Raw genomic sequence first — 24,247 nt, 5'->3', positions numbered from 1 at the left:
AGCAGTTTATTATCACTAAGTGTGCACATTAGAAAATACTTAAAGGAGTTCTATACAGAGAAGAGGAAGATAAATATAATCATGAAAATAGGGGAGAAAATACACAGCTGAACAATCTCAAATAATATAAGTAACTATATGAAGGATAACAATCCAGAATATAAAAGAGTAATTTAGTAAATAAAGATACCGATTGAAAAGTAGATAGATAAGTAAATGATGTAAGAAGCAAGCATTACAATTACAACAAAGTTTTAATAGTGACATTGAATATTAATGGTCTCCATTCTACAATCAAAGGACAGAATGGTGAGTTGGATTAAAAAGCAAGGCCCAATCATTTGTTACTTACAAGATATGCATCTTACGGATAAAAATAAGCTTTGGCTTAGAATGAAAATGTCAGGAAAAGTCTACCAAGTAAATGGACTGTGAAAGCAGGCAGGATAGCAATTTTCATATTTAATATAGTAGACTTTAAGCAAAAATTAGTCAGAAGAAGGTTATGTGATATAATTAAAGGGAAAACTCCATTAAGAGGACATAGCAATTGTTATTAACTTTATGTCAAATGTCAGTATACTCAACAACATCAGACAAACCTTACTGGACATAAAAGCACAGATAGATCCCAACACAATGATAGTGGGAAGCTTGAGTACTCCACTCTACAACATAAATAGGAAATAAAGACTTTAGAAAAATGAACTACAAAACATCAGAAGTAAATGACACTATAGACCAAATGGACTTAATAGATGTAACTATACAGTACGCGTTGTTCTCAGCAGCCTATGGAACCTTCTCCAAAATAGACCATATATGAGGATACAAAGTATGTCTTAGAAAATATAACACAACCTATTGACACATTTACGATATAGCAAAGGCAGTCTAAAGAAGAAACTACATTAAAAAAAAAAAAACAATCTGAACACTTGTGGCTCATGTCTGTAATCCTTGCAACTGAATAAGCTAAGATCTGAGGCCTGAGGTTCAAAGAAAGCCTAGGCAGGAAAGTCCTTGAGAATCTTACATGCAATTAACCACCAAAAAGACAGAAGTAGAGCTCAAGATTCAGCCTTGAGCAAAAAAGCTAAAGGACAGTACTCAGGCCCTGAGTTCAAGCCCTAGCACCAATGCAAGAGAAAAAGCTAAAAGGCTGGGAATATGGCTTACAGGTAGAGTGCTTGCCTAGCATGCACAAAGCCCAGGGTTCAATTCCTAAGCATCATATAAACAGAAATGGCACTGTGGCTCAAGAGGTAGAGTGCTAGCCTTGAGCAAAAAGAAGCCAGAGACAGTGCTCAAGCCCTGAGTCCCAGCCCCAAGACGGGCCAAAAAGAAGAAGAAGAAGAAGAAGAAGAAGAAGAAGAAGAAGAAGAAGAAGAAGAAGAAGAAGAAGAAGCAGAAGAAGAAGAAGAGGAAGAAGAGGAAGAAGAAGAAGAGAAAACAGAAAACAGAAAAAACTAAGAGACAGCACTCAGGCCCTGAGTTCAAGCCTTAACACCATGCAAGAGAGAAAGAGAGAGAGAGAGAAGAGAAAGAGACAGAGAGAGAGAGAAAGATCTCAGTCTAATGATGCACCTCAAGCTCATAAAGGAAGAAGAACTGGACAAAACCAAAATTACAGATGGAAAGATATACTAAGGATTGTTGTAGAAATCAATATACTAGAGACTAAAACAAAAATAATCAATGAAACAACAGATTGGAGAAAATAAATGGGCACATTTTTGGACGTACTTAACATACTAAAATTGAACCAAGAGGATATAAACGACTTGAACAGATCTATAACAGGCAATGAGATTGAAGCTATAATAGACTGATAAAAAAGTAAAGTCCAGAAAATTAAGAGAGACTTCCGGGAAGACGGCGGAGGAGCTGCAGAGCCCTAGCTGAGCTCCCTCCGACATCGCACTTTTCTCACCCCATAGAAACTTTTACTCCTAGAAAGACAGCCAGAGTATGTTCTAACAGTACAGGGATTCTGGCCAGGAAGGAAAAAATCAACTTTGCTCGTCTGAAAACACAGTTTTGAGCTCCGGGCGGCGTCCCGCCGCCACACTAGTGCCAGCGCCCGCACAGCACCCGGCACAGCAACCAGCACTCCGCACAGCTAAAGAACACAGTGTAGACCAGGGGGAAATCCTCCAGACGGCAGCTGAGTACGGACAACCTGAAATCGCAGAGAAAGTGTGAGTACCCCACGAAAGATATTCTCACTCGTGCCCACAGAGCAGCTTCTGGAAGGCACCCCTTCCCCCACCACCAGAGCAAAGCGCCATCTTTGCCACTGGCATATGGTCAGACCAGATTGGAACTAAAGCGGGACTGGGGAAAGCGAGGTCAAAGGAGCCATCTTTGAAAAGGGCAAAAGGGACCGATCAGTGAGAGCCAGCTCCGCCCAGGAGAACGCCCCCTGCCCTGGAGGGAGGTGTGGCCTGGGCCTCAGCTTAGCCAGAGGTGCCCCGCCCTGCCTACCAGAATTTCTAAATTTAAAGTGAAAGCGGCAAGCAGCTCCCGGCGGCACGAAAACACCAGACAGGGGAACAAACAGTTCCTGAGAAAGTTAAACAGTCCCGTCACAGAGGAAGCCCAATTCCCAGCCCGAAATGGAGCTGCATTCCATAGCCACCTCCGCCAAGGAGGCCACCCCGCCCAGGAGGGAGGAGCCTCCCCCAGGCAAGCAACTCACAGCCGGGTAAAACAGGCCAGAGCCGCCCCGCCCTGCTGAGTACACAGCCTATTCAAAGCAAGGCGTTAAAGGCAGCGGCCCCACAGCAGACAGAGGAGCCACGGTTCCCGAGATTGCTCAAGTCCCCATCTACAGAAGACGCCCAAGGCCTACCTGCAAGCTGTGCGAACCACAGAGACCCAGGATTACACCAACAGGGGAGAAGGGTCAGAACAGATCCACCCCCTGCAAACTGAAATCAAGTTAAACCCAGACAATCAGGAAAATAGACTGCAGACCATTGCAAAGAAACCAGAGACTGGGGAAAGACCACCCAAACAAGGAGGACTCCTTTTATTTTCTTGTCTAATATTTTTTAAACTTCAAAAAGTTTTTTTTTTCACTTCTGAAACGTCGTTGGTTTTTTTTTTGTTGTTGTTGTTTTCCATTTTTATGTGTTTGTTTTATCAAGATTTTTTCTTTTTTGTTTGTTTGGGTTGTTCCTTTTCTGGTTTTTTTCCTTTTTATTTTTTTTTCTTTTTTAAATAATTTTTCTCTGTTTTGTGCATCTGTCTTCCACTATTTTTACTTTATTTCTCTCTTTGTGTTCTTTTTTTTAAAAATTACTTTCCTATGAACAATACCTCCACTCTTTTCTGCTAACTCTCCATTGTCTATCATTTTAACCTTGTTCTTTCTACTGATTCTACTCTTCTCCACATTTCCATGTCACTGAAACTAAACCAAAATCACCCCCCCCCCAATACATTTTACTCTATTCTCTTTACTACCTCCAACTTACCCTCCTGACTTACTGCCTGGACCTCCAGTTTCCATTGACTCCTGGTTATTGGATAGAGGGTATCCCTGCTTAATCTGAGTGAATCAAAGGGGTTCATAGAGAAAGCCAGTCCTAAAAGAACTTAATATAAAAACAAGAATTGCTTATAGGGTTATAACAGTAAATAAGCAACTACTGAATACAGGGCCCAGGATCGGTTGTTATATTGAAATTGTATTCTTTAGGAACACCAAATCTAATTTTATAGACAGGTATACAAGGTATCTGTATATAATTGTGAACTTCTAAGATTTACACAACAGTACTTGGTAAGGTCTGCTTTGGGTCTTAAATATTAAAGGAAGGAGTAGGAGAAACACTTGGGCTCCTTGGCACAGGGAGGAACTTCCTTAACAAAGACCCAGAAAGGCTACAAATCAAAGAAAGGTTGGACAAATGGGATTGCATCAAACTGCAGAGCTTCTGCACAGCAAAGGACATAGCTCGCAAGGTAAACAGAAAGCCCACAGATTGGGAGATCTTTACTGGCCATTCAGCGGAGAAAGGCCTCATATCTAAAATATATGCAGAACTAAAAAAATTACCTTCCTCCAAAACAAAACCGCAAAGAACCAATAGCCCCCTCATCAAGTGGGCTAAAGACTTACAAAGAGACTTCTCTGATGAGGAAATGAGAATGGCCAACAGACATATGAAAACGTGCTCTACATCACTGGCCATAAAAGAAATGCAAATCAAAACAACATTGAGATTACATCTCACCCCAATAAGAATGTCATATATCAAGAAAATTAACAATAACAATTGTTGGAGGGGATGTGGCCAAAATGGAACCCTACTTCATTGTTGGTGGGAATGTAAACTGGTTCAGCCACTCTGGCAAGCAGTATGGAGATTCCTCAGAAGGCTAAATATAGAACTCCCCTATGACCCAGCAACCCCACTTTGGGGTATCTATCAAAAAAAAAAACCCACAAACAAAATCACTGTAAAGCCACCAGCACAATAATGTTCATCACAACGCAATTTGTCATAGCTAGAATCTGGAACCAACCCAGATGCCCCTCAGTAGACGAATGGATCAGGAAAATGTGGTACATATACACAATGGAATTTTCTGCCTCTATCAGAAAGAATGACGTTGCTCCATTTGTAAGGAAATGGAAGGGCTTGGAAAAAATTATACTAAATGAAGTGAGCCAGACCCAAAGAAACATGGACTCTATGGTCTCCCTCATAGGGAATAATTAGCACAGGTTTAGGCTAGTCACAGCAGAGGATCACAAGAGCCCAATAGCTATACCCTTATGATCACATAAGATGATGCTAACTGAAATGAACTCCATGTTATGGAAATGATTGTTATATCACAGTAGTAACTAATTTCAACGTCCCATGTGTATCTGTAGCTTCTATTATTGATGATGTTCTTGTATCACCTGTGGTTGTATCTACACTATCTCTGTAATCTTATCTGAGTATATTGGAAACCGTCTATACTGGTATTAGAACTAGGAACATGAAAGGGAATACCAAAATCGAGAGACACAGGGTAAAAAAAAGACAAACAACTACAAAAGCAATACTTGCAAAACTGTTTGGTGTAAGTGAACTGAACACCTCATGGGGGGAAAGGGAAAGGGGGAAGAGGGAGGAGGGAATGAGGGACGAGGTAACAAACAGTACAAGAAATGTATACAATGCCTAACGTATGAAACTGTAACCTCTCTGTACATCAGTTTGATAATAAAAATTTGAAGAAAAAAAAAAGAAACAAAAAACAAATTCAAGCATAAAAGTCTCTGCATAGCAAAAGCAATCCTGAGCAAAGAGTGACTTTGGTGGTATCACAGAACTGGATTTCAAATTATACTCTGGAGCCCCAGTAACAAAAATAGCATGGACTAGTACCAAAACAGACATGAAGTCGATTGTAACTCAGAAATAAAACCATAGCGCTACAGCCATCTGATCTTTGACAAAGAAGCCCAAATGCATATACTGGACAAAAGACAGCTTCTTCAACAGATGGTTCTTGGAAAATGGTTATTTACATGCAAAAAATCAGACCCTATTTTTAGCCCCTTTAAAAATCAACTACAAATGGATCAAAGATCTAAATGTAAGATGGAAAACTTTGAAACTCTTACTGGGAAATACAGAAAAAACTCTGGAAGATAGAGGCATAGGTAATGATTTTCTGGATAGGGTTCCAATTTCTAAGAATTAACAAATAGGAGTATATAAAATTACATAGTTTTTCACATCAAAAGAAACAATTAGCTGAATCAACACACTACTCATAGAATGGGAAAAATTCTTTGCCAATGATTGCATGTATAAAGGATTAACACCCATGTTTGCTTTTTCTTTATCATATTACAACAAAGCAAGAAAGTTCTCATTAAATGCCCATATAATTCCTAGCATCTAGAAATGTAAGAAACATTTTTTTTCTTAATGAATTATACAGTGTATAGTATTCTGCATTTCTGTTCATTGAAGGCATTGGTTTATAGTTTTCTTGTGATGTCTTTGCCTAGCTTTGATATGAGGTTAATGTTGGAATTGAGTTTGGGAGTATCTTTTTTAGTTATAATTTTGAGACAGTGTAAGAGAAATTGATGATAATTATTCGTTAATTGATAGAAGTCAGCTTGGATACTGTTGCAGACCCTGGAGTTCCAGGAGCTGGCAAGGTGTTAGCAAAGGCTCTACTGCCATTGACTCCAACCCTCAGGGCTGCAAATATTTGCTCTTTTATTTTGGGCAAGGGCTTCTTTCAGCTTCTGGGCCTGGGGACTTATCTGAGGGAGCATGGTAGACAAGGATTGATTGAAGTAGAATGAGGAAGGATGCGAGCTGTCTGCTCTTTTCAGTGCAGTGGGTCCTAGGAAAACATTATGTAAGCATGTGACAAATATAGAAGATGTATACGGCTAAGGCTTTTTCTGAAATAAACAGAGTTGTTCCACCAGCCTCTCTCTATGTCTCCATCATCATCAATCTCCTTGCCCCTCAGAACCCCTGTTCATGATGTGGCTGGCCCACGGCAGGATACTATCTGTTCCTAGGCTTCTATTTTTTAAAGGAATACTTTTATCACTTTCTTATTGGTTTGTATAGGCTTTTTCTTTTTTCTTGATTCAATCTTGGTAATACAAAATGGACTAGGGCAGAAAATTGGTACCAGAAATTGATTTTTACTATACACATTTCTGAAAATGGACAAGTGACTTTGGAACTGGGTAAGGGCTAGAGGCTAGAAGAATTTGGAGGTGTGGCACAGGGTAGAGAAAGACCTATTCTGACATAATTGCAGCTTTAATTGTGACAGTTCAGAAGAAGAGAGCTATAGGAGAAGCATAATTTCTCTTTTTATAGATCCTTTAAATGGTCATGACTAGAATGTGAGAGGAAGTATGAAAGACAAAGACCAATTCTGAGCTGGATGCCAGGGCCTCATGTTTGTAATCACAGCTACTCAGAAGTCTGAGGCTTGAGGACTGTGTTTTGAAGCCAGACCCAGCAGGAAATTCCAAAAGACTCTCCAATTAACTAACAAAAACCAAAAATGGAGCCTTAGCTCAAGTGCTAGAGCACCAACCTTGAAGGAAAAAGCTAAAGGTCAGTGCCCTGGCCCTGAGTTCAAACCCCAGTATCAGTACATATTAGTGCATATGTGCATGTGTGCACATACACATGCATGCACACACACAAACACACACACACACACACACACACACACACAATCAAATAATTTTTTTGCTGGTCCTGGGGCTTGAACTCAGGGCTGGTTGCTGTCCTTGAGCTTCTTTTGTTCAAGGCTGGCACTCTACCACTTGAGCCACAGTACCACTTCTGGCTTTCTCTAAGCAGTTTCCTGCCCTGGCTGGCTTTGAAGTGTAATCTTCAGATTTCAGTCTCCTGAGTAGCTAGGATTAAGGGCATGAGCCACTGGTGCCTGGTTTACACAACAGATTTTGATGAAGTCTTAGATTAAAATGAGATTTAGGATATTAGAATGTAAAGTAAATGACATCATTGTCATAAAGATGTCATATAGTACACCCATGCACTTTGGATTTAGGGAAACAAGAAATTAAGAGCAATGAATTAGGGTATCTGGAAGAATAAATGTTTATGCTACAAAATATTCTGCCTGTCTATCCTAAACAGCAAAATCCAAGATATCAAAAAGGCATTTGTACTACCATGTTTATCGCGGCACAATTCACAATAGCTAAAATATGGAAACAACCCAGATGCCCCTCCACAGACGAATGGATCCAAAAAATATGGTACTTATACACAATGGAATACTACATAGCGATTAGGAATGGTGAAATATTGTTATTTGCAGGGAAATGGTCGGAACTCGAACAAATAATGTTGAGCGAGACAAGCCTAGAACACAGAAAACAAAGGGGCATGATCTCCCTGATATATGACTGTTAACAAAGGGAGACGGAGAGACAGTAGAGACCAAGTCTGTGAATACTGTATATGTTCTTGATACATTGTATATTGCATATATGTCAACCTGACCTAGACAAGGGATAGAAAAACAGGTTGTAAGATATCATAAGAAATGTACACACTGCCCTACTATGTAACTGCACCCTCTTTGCACAACACCTTGTAAAAAAATTTATGTCCAATTAATAAAAAAAATAAAAAAATAAAAAAATAAAAAAATAAAAAAAAAATTAAAAAAAATATTCTGCCTGCTGTAAGGGTACTTTAATCTGTATTCAGTTAGAAGTGAGAACAAAAGGAGGATTTAAAGATGTAGTTTATAATGAAAAAGTGTTATTAGTTTATTTTCTGCTTCTCTAACAAAATATAGCTAGGTTAAAACATAAACAGATTTATTTAGCTCAGTTCTGAAGGTTAAAGAGTGTGGCACTAGCTTCTGCTCAGCTGTGACAAGCGGTATATGACAGATGACATCATAATGGTAGAAATACATGTGACAGAGAGTACACAGCAAGCCAGGAAATGATAGAAATTCAGGAGTCAAGAACTATTATGAACAAGTATTTGCCAGCAAATTAGCTATCCTAGAGGAATGAATAATTTCTTAGGAATATAAAACTTACCAAGATTGAATCAAGAAAAAAGAAAAAGCCTATACAAACCAATAAGAAAGTGATAAAAGTATTCCTTTAAATAGAAGCCTAGGAACAGATAGTATCCTGCCGTGGGCCAGCCACATCATGAACAGGGGTTCTGAGGGGCAAGGAGATTGATGATGATGGAGACATAGAGAGAGGCTGGTGGAACAACTCTGTTTATTTCAGAAAAAGCCTTAGCTGTATACATCTTCTATATTTGTCACATGCTTACATAATGTTTCCTAGGACCCACTGCACTGAAAAGAGCAGACAGCTCGCATCCTTCCTCATTCTACTTCAATCAATCCTTGTCTACCATGCTCCCTCAGATAAGTCCCCAGGCCCAGAAGCTGAAAGAAGCCCTTGCCCAAAATAAAAGAGCAAATATTTGCAGCCCTGAGGGTTGGAGTCAATGGCAGTAGAGGCTTTGCTAACACCTTGCCAGCTCCTGGAACTCCAGGGTCTGCAACAGTATCCAAGCTGACTTCTATCAATTAACGAATAATTATCATCAATTTCTCTTACACTGTCTCAAAATTATAACTAAAAAAGATACTCCCAAACTCAATTCCAACATTAACCTCATATCAAAGCTAGGCAAAGACATCACAAGAAAACTATAAACCAATGTCTCCAATGAACAGAAATGCAAAAATTCTCAATAAAACATTATCAAACTAAATTCAGTGTCCTACCAAAAAAACTATACATAATGACCAAGTGAGATTTATCTTTGGGATCAAGCTTGGTAAACATATGTACATCAGTTAATATGACACATATTAATAGAAAGAATGATACAAAACACATATCTATTAGGTACCAACATGTCTAACAAAATTCAGTATCATTTCCACATAAAATATCTCAACAATAAAATATTCTCACCACATAAGGACTGTTTATTAGAAGCTCACAGTTAACATTATAAGAGGAAAATATCTGAAATCTTTCTCGCTAAGATCTGGTGTAAGGAAAGGATGCTAACCCTCACTTCTTATATTCAACAGAGTAGTAGAAGGCCTCCAACAGCAATCATACAAGAAAAATAAATAATAGGCATTCAAATTGGAAAGAAGAAAAACTATTAGCAGATGATATGATGCAAAAATACTTAGCTTTTTGGTGGCTAATCAGAGATAAGAGACTCATGGACTTTTCTGCATAAAAAGGCTTCAAACTGGGATCCTCATATCTCAATCTCCTGAGTAGGGAGGATTACAGGCATGAGACACTCTCACCTGGCTATGCCCACTCTTATTTCCTGGATTCCCTAGGCAGTGATCATGTTGCATTCCTACCAAAACACAGGTTCTTAAAGAAACAAATCCCAACACAAAAACAAAAGAGAAGCTAAATATAAAGAAAAGAAAGGGAAATGGTAAAGAAAAGAGAATCCTAGGCCAAATCACAGCATCTTCTTAAATCCTCATAACTTGGTTATGAGATCAGGGTTCAAAATCAGGACTTGGAGAAAATAATGTCAAGTGAAATAATCCAGGTCCAAGGAAACACAGCCTCCATGGTTTCCCTCATTTGTAACAATTAGAATATGTCCAGGATTGTCCTAGCAGAGGATCACAAGAGCTGAATAGCTATGTACATATGGCCTATAAATTGATGCTAATTGAAATGAACTCCAAGATATGGAAACAAGAGGTTTTTGGTGTTGATGATGATGTTGTTCTTAATGTACCGTATAAAGTTCTTTCTTTCTTTTTCTTCCCTTTGGTTTATACCTTGTAATCACTGTTTTTGATTCTGGTATCCTGTGTCTTGTATATGTGTTTTTCTGACTTGGGGAAGGGAATGGGAATAACAAAGTGGTGAAAAAAGGACAAAAGGTGAACCAATGCAATAGCGATACAAGATGCTAGGTTGGAAATGAACTCTCCAACTTTGGAGGGGGAAAATGGAGAGAGGGAAAGTGGGAGAAAAATGAGGGAAGGGATAACAATGTTCAACAAGAAATGTACTCATTACCTTACTTATGTAACTGTAACCTCTCAGTGCATTACCTTTACAACAAAATTAAATTAAATTTAAAAAAATCAGGGCCAGTGAAAAATCCATCCCCAACTACAGAATAATGCAGCTGAATACTGCCAGACAGCTCCTATTTTCCTTATATTACTAAGTTTTCTTGAAAACCTCCCCAAAGGTAAGATGCTTACGTGTTCTAGGAAGCAGGGTCCTATCTCACTGAGGTGGGGATCATCATTGTTGTACTGCTTCTCCAGGTCTCTCACAAAGCCCATCTGAAATCTGTAGATGTCTTCAATGTTCCCAAAGATTATCTTCAGCTGCTCATCACTGAACATGTCCCGCCTCTTTCGGCATTGCTTCAGGTAGCCCTGAAGAGAAAGAAAAAGCCTATGATGGGGTTGTTCCTCTCTTCCACACTGGACTGTCCCATTTCCCTTCATATGACAAACCAAGATTTAGAAAAGGGATTCACTTTAGTAGTAAGTCTTAAGAATATAAAGGGTGCTTTGTCATCATTTTTAGGAAATTTTTTCTTTTGCCAGTCTTGGGGCTTGAACTTAGGTGCTGGGCACTATCCCTAAGCTTCTTTTGCTCAAGGTTAGCACTTTACCACATTGAGCCACAGCACCACTTCCAGCTTTTTTAATTTATGTAGTATTTTTTTTTTCTTTATGTAGTATTGAGGAATTGAACCCAGGGCTTCATGCATGCTAGGCAAGCACTCTACCACTAAGCCACATTCCCAGACCCTGTCATCATTTTTTTTAATGACAAAACTCTCAAAGGTCAAAGTGCACTTCTCTTAAGCATGCTGAACACCAACATTTTCATTTTAGTAGCTATTGGTTTAGCTGGATCCATTCACTCTCTACAGTTCTGTTCCTTGTAAGACCAATCATAACAATAAAATAATTAAAACTGAAAATAACTTGGTCATAGATGTGAGAGCAGGAAACATTTCAAGTAAGGAACAGAAATTGATATAACAAAACTATTTCTTAAAATGAGTTTTCCACTGTCTAAGATAAGTCACCAAAAGCTATCATTTAGATGACTTCAGCAAGCAAGCCCATTAGTGCATGATATTTTTACTAGTATAGGTGTTTGCGACATTTGTGAATAGATGAATTAATACAGCTAGTCACTGATGAAAGGAGAAGGGAAGGAAGAATTTTTGATTTGATAAGAGAGCACTAGTGAAATTTATTCTGACTCAGGTCACCTTGTATGTCAGGGCAAAAAATAGCTACAATGAAAACAGATTCTTAAACTGAGTCTTCCATTTTGTATTTGTGGATTTTTTTTTTATTGATGATACTGTCTTTAGTAGAAATCATTAGTACATAAGAACATTCTTTGTGACAATGGATTATGGTCACTTACATTCATCTAAAAGTGAAGTGCAATTTCTTAACACCTGTGTTAAATGATTTACCATATCTAGCCCTGTACCTATGCTCATTTTGTCTCCCTTATCACAGCTGCCAATGACGTTGTCTTGGCATATCCCAGGAAGAATCTCATGCTTGATTCCAATTCACTTTATCAATCTCAACCCAAATCTCACTTCCCTATATCTTCTCGCTCTGTAATTCAGATAATTAGTGTTTCGACAGTTACAAGTAACAGTTTGTGGCTGTTTCACTATCTATTTGACTAAAGGCTGTTGCCTTTATTGAATGATGTGCTTAAGATTTCCTATATTCTTTTCTATTTTTGTGGTACTCTGGACTGACCCAGAGCCTAGCACTTTAGTCAAGTACCCTACTATGATAGCTATGCCTCTAGCCCTTTCTCTTTTTTTCTTTTTTCTTTCTTTCTTTCTTTCGTTCTTTCTTTCTTTCTTTCTTTCTTTCTTTCTTTCTTTCTTTCTTACTTTCTTTCTTTTTTTTTTTTTTTTTTTTTTTGCCAGTCCTGGGGCTTGGACTCAGGGCCTGAGCATTGTCCCTGGCTTATTTTTGCTCAAGGCTAGCACTCTGCCACTTGAGCCACAGCGCCACTTCTGGCCATTTTCTGTATATATGGTGCTGGGGAATTGAACCCAGGGCTTCATGTATTCCAGGCAAGCACTCTTGCCACTAGGCCATATCCCCAGCCTCCTCCCCCCCCCAGCCCTTTCATTTTTGAGAGAGAGTCTCAAATATTTTGCTCAGACTGACCTAAAACTCATGATATTCCTACCAAATAATGGGATTACAGGTGTGTGCCATCACATCTGGCTGATTACCTACATTTGTGTGTGTTTGTGCATGTGTGTGTGTGTCTGTTTGTGTGTGTGTAAGAGAGAGAGAGAGAGAGAGACAGACAGACAGAGAGATACAGAGAGACACAGAGAGACAGACACAGAGAGAGGATACTGGGGCTTGAACTCAGGGTCTGAGCACTGTCCCTTAACATTTTTAGCTATTTTTAGCTCAAGGCTCGAGCTCTATCACTTGAGCCAAAATTATACTTTCATCTTTTTGGTGGTTAATTGAAGGTAAGAGTCTCGTGGACTTTCCTTCTGGGGCTGACTTCAAACCACAGTCCGATATCAGCTTTCTGAGTATCTAGGATTGTATGCATGAACCACCAACACCTGACTGGTACTTTGCATTCTTTCATATACAATACTTACCAGAAAGAAGATGCCCCCTAATTTCCACATTATTTTCTTTTTGCTGGTACTGGGGCTTAAACTCAGTAACTGGGCTCTGCCCCTGAGCATTTTTGCTCACTTTACTATTTTAGCCACAGCTTTACTGCCAACATTTTTGGTGGTTTGAGATAAAAACCTCAAGGGCTTTCCTGCCCAGGCTGGCTTCAAACTGTGAACCTCAGATATCAGCTTCTTGAGTAGCTAGGATTACAGGCTTGAAATACCAGTACCCCACTAATTCTCAAAATACTTTTGGCTCTGCTGCTTTTATGAAACAGCTCCCCAAATTCTGCTTCTTGACAAGCTCTTATTCAGTTCTAGAAAGACAGGCAACTAACTCCTGTAGGCTATTTCCTGCCTAATCTGTATGTCTCAGGACCTCATCTCTCTCTAGATGGGTGTACCTTTGTCTGTCTCTGCCTCTTATCATACCACCTCTCAAAGAATCTTAGCTAAAAGGAGGTCAAGAACAGCAGCAAGTGTGTCATCCCAACATTAACCAGCAGAGAAGAGGGTTCCACCCATGTTCCCACGTTTACTTTGTATGGTTTGGCCAGTAATACTTGGTACCTGTGTCACATTTAGCATGTCATTTGTAGGTATACAACAGGTATTTGTGAGTGATTGCACGGGGAGACAGAAAAGTCCAGCCTAGATAACTCACATGTCCTCTGGGAAATCAGTTCAGGAAATAACAGTTTTGTTCACTGCTCCCAATGGAAAGGTTGAGGAAGAAACATCATGAATCCTCAATGTCATAAAATCCCCAAAATATGGCAAAGATGACAGAGACTAATATTAGTATGGAACATAACAGAAATGAAAAGAAAGAACATAGCCTCTGGAAAAGAGAATAGAGAGCAATGATGCCAGGGCAGCTTTAATAAATTCCCCATGTGATCTTCATTGCTACTGTCAAGAAAATTATTTTCCTTCGATTAACTATGTTGTGACTTAGCTACCTATATATTAGGGAAAATGTGATTGCCTATAGGATGGTGGGACTCTAGAGTGTTTGTAAAGATAATGGTAGATGATAAATATATTGTTACATTTAGCTTAATGGAATAATATAGAGTCATTAAAATGATTATAAAATGATGTAGAAACATGGAAGGGTATATGATGTAATGTTAAAAAGCAGAAGATAAATAATAAATACATATATCACTATGATTAAAATTCTTTAAATTATATATATACACATTATCTATGTATATACATGTCATATATGCATGCACAGAAAGACAAAAGATTTAAAGTTATACAAAAGCACAAACAGTTCTGTTGTATTTGGTGGATGACACTGAGGATATTTTTGTGCCAGTACTGGAGCTTAAACTCGGGCCCAGGCACTGTTTCTTAGTTGTTGTTTTTTGTTGGTTTGTTTGTTTGCTCAAGCCTGGAACTCAACAACTTGAACCACAGCTCTACTTTTGGCTTTCTGATGTTTAATTGGATATAAATGTTTCATGGACTTTCCGATGTGGGAGGTGGGCTGGCTTCAAACTGGGATTCTCATATCTTAAAGCCTCCTGAGCAGCTGGGATTACAGGTGTAAGCCACTGGTGCACTGGTTGCTTTTGTTTCTACTGTAAAATATTCCCTAATGCTATATTTCTTTTTTTTCTTTCTTTTTGTTTTTTTTTTTTTGCCAGTCCTGGGCCTTGGACTCAGAGCCTGAGCACTGTCCCTGGCTTGTTTTTTGCTCAAGGCTAGCACTCTGCCACTTGAGCCACAGCGCCACTTCTGTCCATTTTCTGTATATGTGGTGCTGGGGAATCGAACCCAGGGCTTCATGTATATGAGGCAAGCGCTCTTGCCACTAGGCTATATCCCCAGCCCCCCTAATGCAATATTTCAATTGCCTTCATGACTACCAGTGAGAAAAGGTATTTTCCAGAAAGTATAAATAAAAGCAACTCCAACAACAAGACTTTCTTGAGTGTGATATCACTAAGGAAGGGGGAAAAATACCAAAATCTCTTCCAGCCCTAGTGTTTAAGACATGAGACGCCAAATGAATTCTAAATAACATTTAGATCTGACATAAGTGGCTGGCTCTCCTCTCTAATACAGTATTTACCCATCATCACTACTGACTTCAAAATAAATCTAATATTGGGGGACAGAAAGTAGGACCTAAGCAGTTCTCTAGAAGGGAAGAAACAAAAATAATTTGCCTGGGTCAGACAAAAAATGTGTGTGTGTGTGTGTGTGTGTGTGTGTGTGTGTGTGTGTGTGTGTGTGTGCATGTGTGCATGTGTGTGTGTGTGTGTGACTCCTTTAAAATATTATTTTCTCCATTCTTCATCTGTTTTTCCCTTACTGCTCAGTAAAATACTCTTTATTAATTTGCTTCCATTGAGTTCAAACAGTGTCAGAAAAACAGTCCTTTTCTTTGTTAGGTCCGCCCAAGAGGAACAGCCCCTTCCTTTGACTCTGGTTCCAGCTTAGTATAATGCTGGAGTGCCACTGTGAGGTGATTGTGGTGCCCAACAGGATCCTTTCCCACTCCAAATCTTGTTTGTCCTCATATCTTCCACACCAACTATTGTTCGGCACCATTCTCCTGTCCTCATTAAATTTAAAGATCCTACCCAATTCCCAGTACAACCAAATATCCCATTTCCCTTCAACATAGGAAAGGTTTAAAACTCATTAATCTCAGAGGAGAAGGCCTTCTTTAACAGCAACTTCTCAGACATGCTAACTCCCCCATTAACACACACACCATCTTACTGGTGATTAAACCAGATGGAATCTATCACCCAGTAAAGAACCTGTGCTTTATTAATGCTTCAGTTCTTCCTATTCATCCAGTAGTGCCCATATACCCTCCTTTAACAAAGACCTTTCCTCATAGGAAATTTCCCTACTAACAACATGAAGACTCCACTAATGAATTATCTTCTTGTCCTAACTTTCCTTAGACATATGTTTATACAACCATGCTAACAAATGCCTCCCCTAGCCTGATCTAGGCCCTTTCCCTTTTCTTACAATACTGCCTGGGGATCAAGTCTTTCTCAAGATCCTTAATCCAGCTAGTGTACATCCTAAATGGAAAGGCTCTCACCAGGTCCTGCTGACCACTTTCACTCTCAATGGACAGCCACACAGTTTTCATCTGTCAAGAGTAAAAAAGGCTCCTGCTTCTGCCCCTTCTATACCAACAATGACTCCAAGGTATGCCTGCTCTTCTCTTACATCTACTAAGGTAAGGCTGCCTTGCATCCCTGAAGATGAGAGTGAGTAATGCCAAGCTGACTGCTAACCTCTGTGTCCCTCTCTACCTTATTCCTTTTGTCATCTCCAAGTCACTTAAATTTTTCTTTTAGAATATTTTTGTCTTTTCTTATTGTTCAGCCCCTGCCTCGTAAGACTTTTTTTCAGATTTCACCCAAAGACACATACATATGTTCACCACCAAGGAACTTGCTGCTTCCTTCTCCTGGACCAGGCAACATCACTGCTTTCTATCCCCAATTTTGATGCCCCTTGACAGCAGGAAGTAGCTAGGCAAAGTTGATGCCCCTTTCTATCAAAAGGCTGGAATGTTAGGTCTGCCTGGGAGAAATGGCCCCTCCCCTTGGTTCTCTCCCCGTGTACTGTACAAGTCCCTGCCCAGCAATTGTAACTCAGGCAACTGGCATGCCTGGGGGCAGTGGGAGGTTCCCCAGGCTCAGGCTCTGAAGTCATTTACCCATCCTCTGATGTCACCTCCTCATTGGCTACTGCCACACCTCTACCTCCACCCTCCCCTATATAATCTCTCTCCTCCCACCATAAGCTCTCTTGCTTATACACACCTCCATCTTGTGCAGGTCTGTAGTTTGGCCTCTTTCTCCCTTCCAATAAACTCTCTTCTGCCTGAACCACATGGGAGTTTCCTTTTGGCAACCCTTACAGTCTTCACTTGGGACAGAGAGATGGAAGGGAGAGTTGGGTGATGTCGAGATACAGCTTCTAGAGAGAAAAGTAACTACCAAAGGAGATAAAGCTTGTCAATCTAGCCTTCATTTCATATATATTTCAAACTCGCAACCAGTGTTCTCCAAATGAAGGAGGAGGACCAGCAGCATCAACATCACTAGGGATGCTCTCTAAATTTAAAGATGCTATGCCTTATCCTATTCATATATGGGATCTGTATGTTTAATAATCTTTCCATGTATATCAGGGACTCAAGTCTATGAATCACTGCTTTGGAGGGAGATGTGCTTTGCTTTAATGAATGACATGGATTGGGCATTATATGAGGTCAACAACTGGATCAAGGAGCAAGAAGATAAGAGTAGAGATTTGGGAGAGGGAAAGGAGAAACTAGGCTGTGTAGAAGGAAAATAAGAAGAGGCAAGGAGGAAGGAGAGAAAGTAAATATGAACAAGTGAATGAGTAAGAAAGGGGTAGAGAAAAGGAGAGAAACTGAGAAAGTCAGAACACTAAGAGAGCATTTTTCATCAATGAACAGAACCTTGGATTTCATTGCAGCTACCCTTTCCATTATCTTGGGACTAGCATAGGCAGGCCCATGAGAACTGACAGGTTTTAATGGAAGTACCCTCCATCCCACCACTTGCACCATCATGGCTACCTCGCAGATGTCCTTGAGGTGCTTGATGTAGTGACGCTCAGTGCTCATGATTTCATTGATGACATTGGCACGCATCTGGTCCCGGTTCTGTAGTGGCCGGCCCAGACAGAGGCAGTCTGAATTTGGGTCCAGATGCCCATTTTGCACATCACTGGGCCCTTCCTCCACCCCATCCTCCTGGTTCACCCAGAGCTGTAGAAGCAAGCAGAAAAAATACAATGGGTTAATTTCCTTGTGTGAGGATTTTCTAGGTAAGTAGAAAAAGGGTAAATTGACTTTCCAGTATTCATATAAGCTTCAAACCACTAATTCTTCTAAGAAACAGAGAAAAAGAAAGGGCTTGGCTAAAGTGAGTTGAGAATTAATAGAACTCTGTCTTTAGGTGACTTGTTGACCCTAAGTATGGATATGGATCTATTCCTCTCTAGATCACCGATGACTTGTCAGTGAAATGGAAGTCATGAGGCATGACTAAAAAATCTCTGAATGGCTTCTTGGGAAAGAAGGTCTCCAGAAAAGAGAAAAGTGATGGCAAGAAGAAGTAATTCATGCTAGGTAGCAGGAATGGATCAGAAAAGGGGGGTTAATTAACTCTATATCCTAAGTATCACAGATGGATTACTGTCAGAACACTGTATTTAAGTGCCTACAAATATGGAGACCACAATTGGACAGTGGAGTAGGTATCTCAAACACAGAGGTTTTGGTGTTGATTTCTACCAAAAGATATACAAACCATAGTCAAAATTTGATAGTAAAATTCTTAGGATACACAAAGACCTCTATTTCATAAGGTTGGGGTAGCAATTGCAAATTATCTGTCTCCCACACAATAACAATCACTACTGATTATACCCTTACTATACACCAATGTATGTTAAGAGCTTCCCATACACTGTGTTCAGTCCTGGAATGGAGGTCCAGTTGTTACCACCATTTCACAGAAGAGTAAACTGAGGTTTGGAGAAGTTAAAGAGTGTGTCACCAATTGGAAAAGCTGTTATCAGAGCCAGGTAGTTTCCCTCTAGAGACTACTCTCTTAAAGAACTGGGCCAGTTTGTTTGTGCCTTTGGCTAAGAGACAGGATAAAAGAAGAACGAGCTTGGACCAAAATGAGTTGAGAGTTAATAGAATTATTAAAATGGATACAGCTGGTAATTGAGACTTCCAAATCACAAACTCAAAGGAAAACTGGGAAAAAAAATCTCCTTTTGAGGAGCTGGGTGAGATATGCATGAATCAAGGAGCAAGATCATTTTACCAGGTCCTAAAAAGGAGGGAAGGGATCTATGGGGTCAGCAAGAAAAAGAAGGATATTCTCCTCAGGTAGAACTGCAAAGCCTGCTAGGGATAATTAACTATAAGCTTTCCAATTTTCTTAACAGTTTAATCCACTCTCCATATTTCTTCATAGCTTTTTCCACATCCCCAACTCAAGAAGTTAAAAAAAGGGTATTTAGATATATCCTCACTTCTGACGTTAGAATAGTTGGTTGGTGAATGGGTTTAGAGAATAGTTACTTATTGCTCAACTCTGGGGTCTTTCATCTCATCTTCCCTGTAGGGGGTGATGGGTATGGTTAACACACAAGGAGCCTGGAGATGTCACCAGCATACAGCCTACCTGTCTTCTACAGGACAAGGCAAGTAGAGATCACGATATTTTAACACATTTTTTTCATACTCAGCTAAGTGGACAAAATTTATCTCTATATAGAACCTATCATTCTCTGTGAATGTCCTATGTGAAATATGTTCCAAGAGGTCAGCTTTGTTTAAGTGATCTGTTGATCTTGTTCTTTAATAAATGAGAGACAATATGAGGGATGATTATCCACAGGAATGGGCATGTCCAAAAAGGTGTTTCTAAAGCATTTAAACATCTCATATACATGATGCTGTTTTCTGCTTTGCTGGTATTTGGGCTTCAACTCAGGGCCTGGGCATTGTCCCTTAGCTTTTCAGTCAAAGATGGTGCTTTGCCACACCTCCACTTCTAGCTTTCTTTTTTTTTTTTTTTTAATTTGGTAGTTAATTGGAGCTAAGAATCTCAGACTTTCCTTCCCAGGCTGGCTTTATTGAACCATGATCCTTAGATCTCAGCCTCCTGAGTAGCTAGGATTACAAGTGTGTGTCACTGCTGCCCAGAATTGTTGTTTTTAATAATGAACATCTCACTATCTATTGATCCATTAGTTTTTCCTATTTCTCTTACAACAGACTAACTCTGCTATGAAAAGGGTAACCAAGGAAGGTCTTTAAGAGATAAGAACCATTCTTTCTTTTTTTTTTTTTTTTGGCCAGTCCTGGGCCTTGGACTCAGGGCCTGAGCACTGTCCCTGGCTTCCTTTTGCTCAAGGCTAGCACTCTGCCACTTGAGCCACAGCGCCACTTCTGGCCGTTTTCTGTATATGTGGTGCTGGGGAATCGAACCCAGGGCCTCATGTATATGAGGCAGGCACTCTTGCCACTAGGCCATATCCCCAGCCCCCATTCTTTCTTTTTTAAGGTGGTTAAATCAAGTCTAAATGCTGGCTTTAGAATATTTGGAACAGTTCCAATGGGAAGGGATACAAGATATGAGGACAGGAACAGAACCAGATTTACATTCAGACCATATCCATGGCACTGTAGTTTCACAGATGATGAGAAGAGAGAAATACAATTAAATCCCAAGTAGAAGTAGATCCCTTACTCCAAAGGTAGGAAAATACCTTCTGGCTAGAACTAAAAGTCTCGATGGGGTTGCAATGGAGTAATAAAGGGCTTCTTAAAAGGTACCTTTACTCGGCTGAAACAACCATACATCCTCATTCCTTAGATTATGATGCTGCTTTAATCTAAAAGAACTACTGGAAGATTCATACAGTCATTTATTAAATCTACATCAAGTATTGTATACCATATGCTTGGGATAGGATAGCAAATATAGCAGAAATTTGCCCTTATGTGGATCTGATATTGGAGAGATAGTATTCTCAGCTCAGAAAAGGGTGGCATGTAAGGCTCAAATTATTGTACTCTTGATCTCAGAGTCTCAGAAAAGATCCTTTGTGTTTGATTATATGATTTTTTAATTTAAATTTTATTGTAAAGGTGAAGTATAGAGGGGTTACAGTTATGTAAGTCAAGTAATGAGTACATTTCTTTTTGAATGTTACCCTTCCCTCATTTTCTCCCACCTTTTCCCCTCCTGACCCCCTCCCCCAAGCTGTAAAGTTCATTTCCAACATAGTTAAGTGAGTATCACTGCTGAATTGATTCACCTTTTGTCCCATCGTTCTGTGATTCCCCTTCCCCTCCCCAAATCAGATAAATGTACAGAAATCAAAAACAGTGACAAAAGGGAATAAACCAAAGGAAAGAAATAAAGAAAAAGAAATAACTGCGAACAGTACAATTAAAAACCCTCTTGTTTCAATTTCTTGGAGTTCATTTTGATAAGCATCATTTTATATGGTTGTATGTACATAGCTATGATTTTCTGGTCTAGCCCCTAATAATCTTCCTCTTGAAAGCTTCTCTGTTCTTTGCAGATAAAGGCCAGCCTAGACCACCATTATGTCAGAATACAATGATACATGTCAGCTTAAATCAGCCCATGAGTTCATCTTTCTTCACTGGATATGATTTCATCCCATAATGCCATAAAAAATCCTTTTCAACAAACTGTTGGGCTAACATGTAGCTTTCCACAAGTGTTGTTCATTGACATTACAATTAGCTTGCATAGGCTTTTGGGTGACAAGTAAGGAGATGGAGAATGAATAGAATCTTGCTAGGTTAGAAGGGTTTCCTGGAAGCCTTTTAAGTGTACTGAAAGGTTGTTTTCCCTAGAGTTCACTGAGCTCTGAAGCAAGGTTGGGTATGTATATATATATATATATATATATATATATATATATACACATATATACATATATATACACACATAACTTAAATACGTACATTAGTTCTATTCTGTATCTAACTACTAACTCTGAGAAAGACATAGTAGGAAGACAACTGATTCTTCCATCTTCCTTTAGAATTGGAAAGGGAATTCTAAATTAGAGAAAATCTATGGTCATCATCTTTCCCTTTCCATTCCCACTATCATTTCTCTCATCTCTTTATACGTGGCCAAGATCCTGAGTGTTTTCCCAGCCCCAGTACCACTTAAATCTCATGTTTTGGTTTTTGTGTGTACCCATACAGAGGTTTGAACTCAGGGCCTGCATGCTGTCCCTTAGCTTTTTTTCGCTCAAGGCTTATGCTCTACCACTTGAGCCACAGCTCTACTACTGGTTTTAGATGGTTAGTTGCCTTCCTGTCCAGATGGGCTTGGAACCATAATCTTCATATATCAGCCTCTTGAGATTATAGGTATGAGCCACTAGTGCTTGGTTCTATCATTTTGTTTGGCTACCCTCATAAGTTAAATCATCAGTAGATTCTCATTGATTATAAAACAAGTTCAACACTCTCATATATTTTAAAAGCAGATACAGCAAGATTATTTGAAAGTAAAAGGAAATCTGCAAAAGTAGGGAGACTATATTCAGAGGAGGGCCCCAAAGAGGAGCTCCCAGATCCTTCATCTTGATATTCAAACATCATCATAATCTGATTCTACTCTTACCTCTCTATTTTCAGTCTTATTTCATATTACTTTCAAGATTATTCATATCTTCTCATTTATTAATTAATATTAAACTCTTCCTACTTACGTTTTGTAAACCTATACTAGGATATAGAACCAGTCCAGAGGTTTCCAACTACTTCAACAATAATGGCTCAACCTTTCAACTTCCTGGTGGATGCACACAGAGAATTTTATGGAATTAGCAACATCCTTATATCTTTAATATGCCTATTTATTTATGTCTTCTACTTTTTTTTCTTTGCTTTTTTGTCACGGGTCTTGAATTCAGGGCCTGGGTGGCATCCCTGAGCTCTTTTGTTCAAGCCTAGTGCTCTATCATTTGAGCTACAGTTCCACTTCTGGTTTTCAGGTAGTTAATTGGAGATAAGAGTCTCTCAGCCTTTCCTGCTCAGCGTGGCATCACACTGCAATCCTCAGATCTCAGTCTTCTGAGTAATTAGGATTGTAGGCATGAGCCACCAGTACCTGGCAATACTTCTCTGCTTTTTAAAATTATACAATTGATACAGGAATATACTTGCCTTGTAAAAAGCTAAAATAGAAAAAAGAAAGAAGACTCAAAATTATTAAAACCAATGATGACAGAGAAAATATCACATCAGTCTTACTGAAACAATGAATCAAAGGAAATACTATGAACAACTGTATGTTGTTATTAAATACAATGATGAAATAGACAAAATTTCCAGAGAGACACAAAGTACAGAAGAAGAAGTAGAAAATCTGACTAGGATAATAACAAATAAAGACACCAAATGACTATTCCAAAACTTGCTACATGTGATGGAAAATAGGGTCAGATGATTTCACTGGGGAATTACTTCAAATATTTAAGGCAGAATTAAAATTAATTTTTCATGAACTCCTCCAAAACATTAGAAGTGCAGAACTTTTATGTTCATATTCAAGAGATCTGAGAACTTAGATTCAAATAAAAATTTGAGTGTTTGTAGCAGCAGTAGTCATAAAGCCAAAAAGTCGAAGCAATCTAAATGTTCACTGATTGATAGATAAACTAATATGTGATTTATTTATGTAACAGAATACTATTCAGCGACACAAATGAATGAAACACTAACACAGACCAGTCTCAAAAATAGTATAGTAAATAAAAGAAGCCAGACACATAAGGCTATTTATGCCAGGCACTGATAGTTCATGCTGGTAATAATGGCTACACAGGAAACTGAGATATAGAAGATCCCAATTTGAGGCCAACCAAAGCATAATAGTTCAATACCCTTCATCTCTAACTAGCAAAGCAAGGCTAGAGAAGTGGCTCAAGTAGCAGTGCACCAGCCTAGCAAGGAATAGGTCCTAAAATGTCTAAAATAGATATATCTGTACAGCTAAAAACAGACCAAATAAATGGTTTTCACGTGTTGTTTTGGGTCAGAAGGAGAAGCACAGGGCTTTTACTAGACAAGAATACGTTCTAGAGCTTTAATGTGCAGTATACTGCGACTACAGTTAATAATAATGTATTTTATATGCAAAATTGTGAAGAATAGATTTTAAATGTTCTTAGAACAAAAAAAGGTAACTCTCTGAGGTAATGGCTAAGTTAATTTAATAATTCCATTGTGCTTAAGCATGCATATCACAATATATCAGAAATACATTCATTTTTATCAACATTTTTTCAAAAAAATATTCTCTCCATTGGTACTCACTAGACACTATGTGGAAACTAAACTATAAAACTTGTGGGTGAGGATGGGAAGGAAAAACTGGGAGAGAGCAAGGGAAGGGGTGACTGTACAAAAAGAAATATATTCTTTA

General features: G+C 39.0%; 1 protein-coding gene across 6 annotated transcripts in view; it reads right to left on the bottom strand.

Moving 5' to 3' along the window:
* Positions 1-24,247, bottom strand: part of Arhgef9 (Cdc42 guanine nucleotide exchange factor 9) — a 277,926-nt gene that overhangs the window by 38,126 nt on the left and 215,553 nt on the right. For all 6 annotated transcript variants that reach the window (XM_048335783.1, XM_048335784.1, XM_048335787.1 and 3 more), the window contains 2 exons: positions 17,821-18,012; positions 10,774-10,953 (listed from right to left, as the gene is read on the bottom strand). In XM_048335783.1, the coding sequence (XP_048191740.1) occupies positions 10,774-10,953; positions 17,821-18,012 (372 nt within the window). The remainder of the gene's footprint in view (positions 1-10,773; positions 10,954-17,820; positions 18,013-24,247) is intronic.

The sequence above is a fragment of the Perognathus longimembris genome, chromosome 28, assembly GCF_023159225.1.
Source record: "Perognathus longimembris pacificus isolate PPM17 chromosome 28, ASM2315922v1, whole genome shotgun sequence".
In the NCBI taxonomy this organism is placed as follows: domain Eukaryota; kingdom Metazoa; phylum Chordata; class Mammalia; order Rodentia; family Heteromyidae; genus Perognathus; species Perognathus longimembris.
This window is presented reverse-complemented; position numbering and strand designations above follow the sequence as displayed.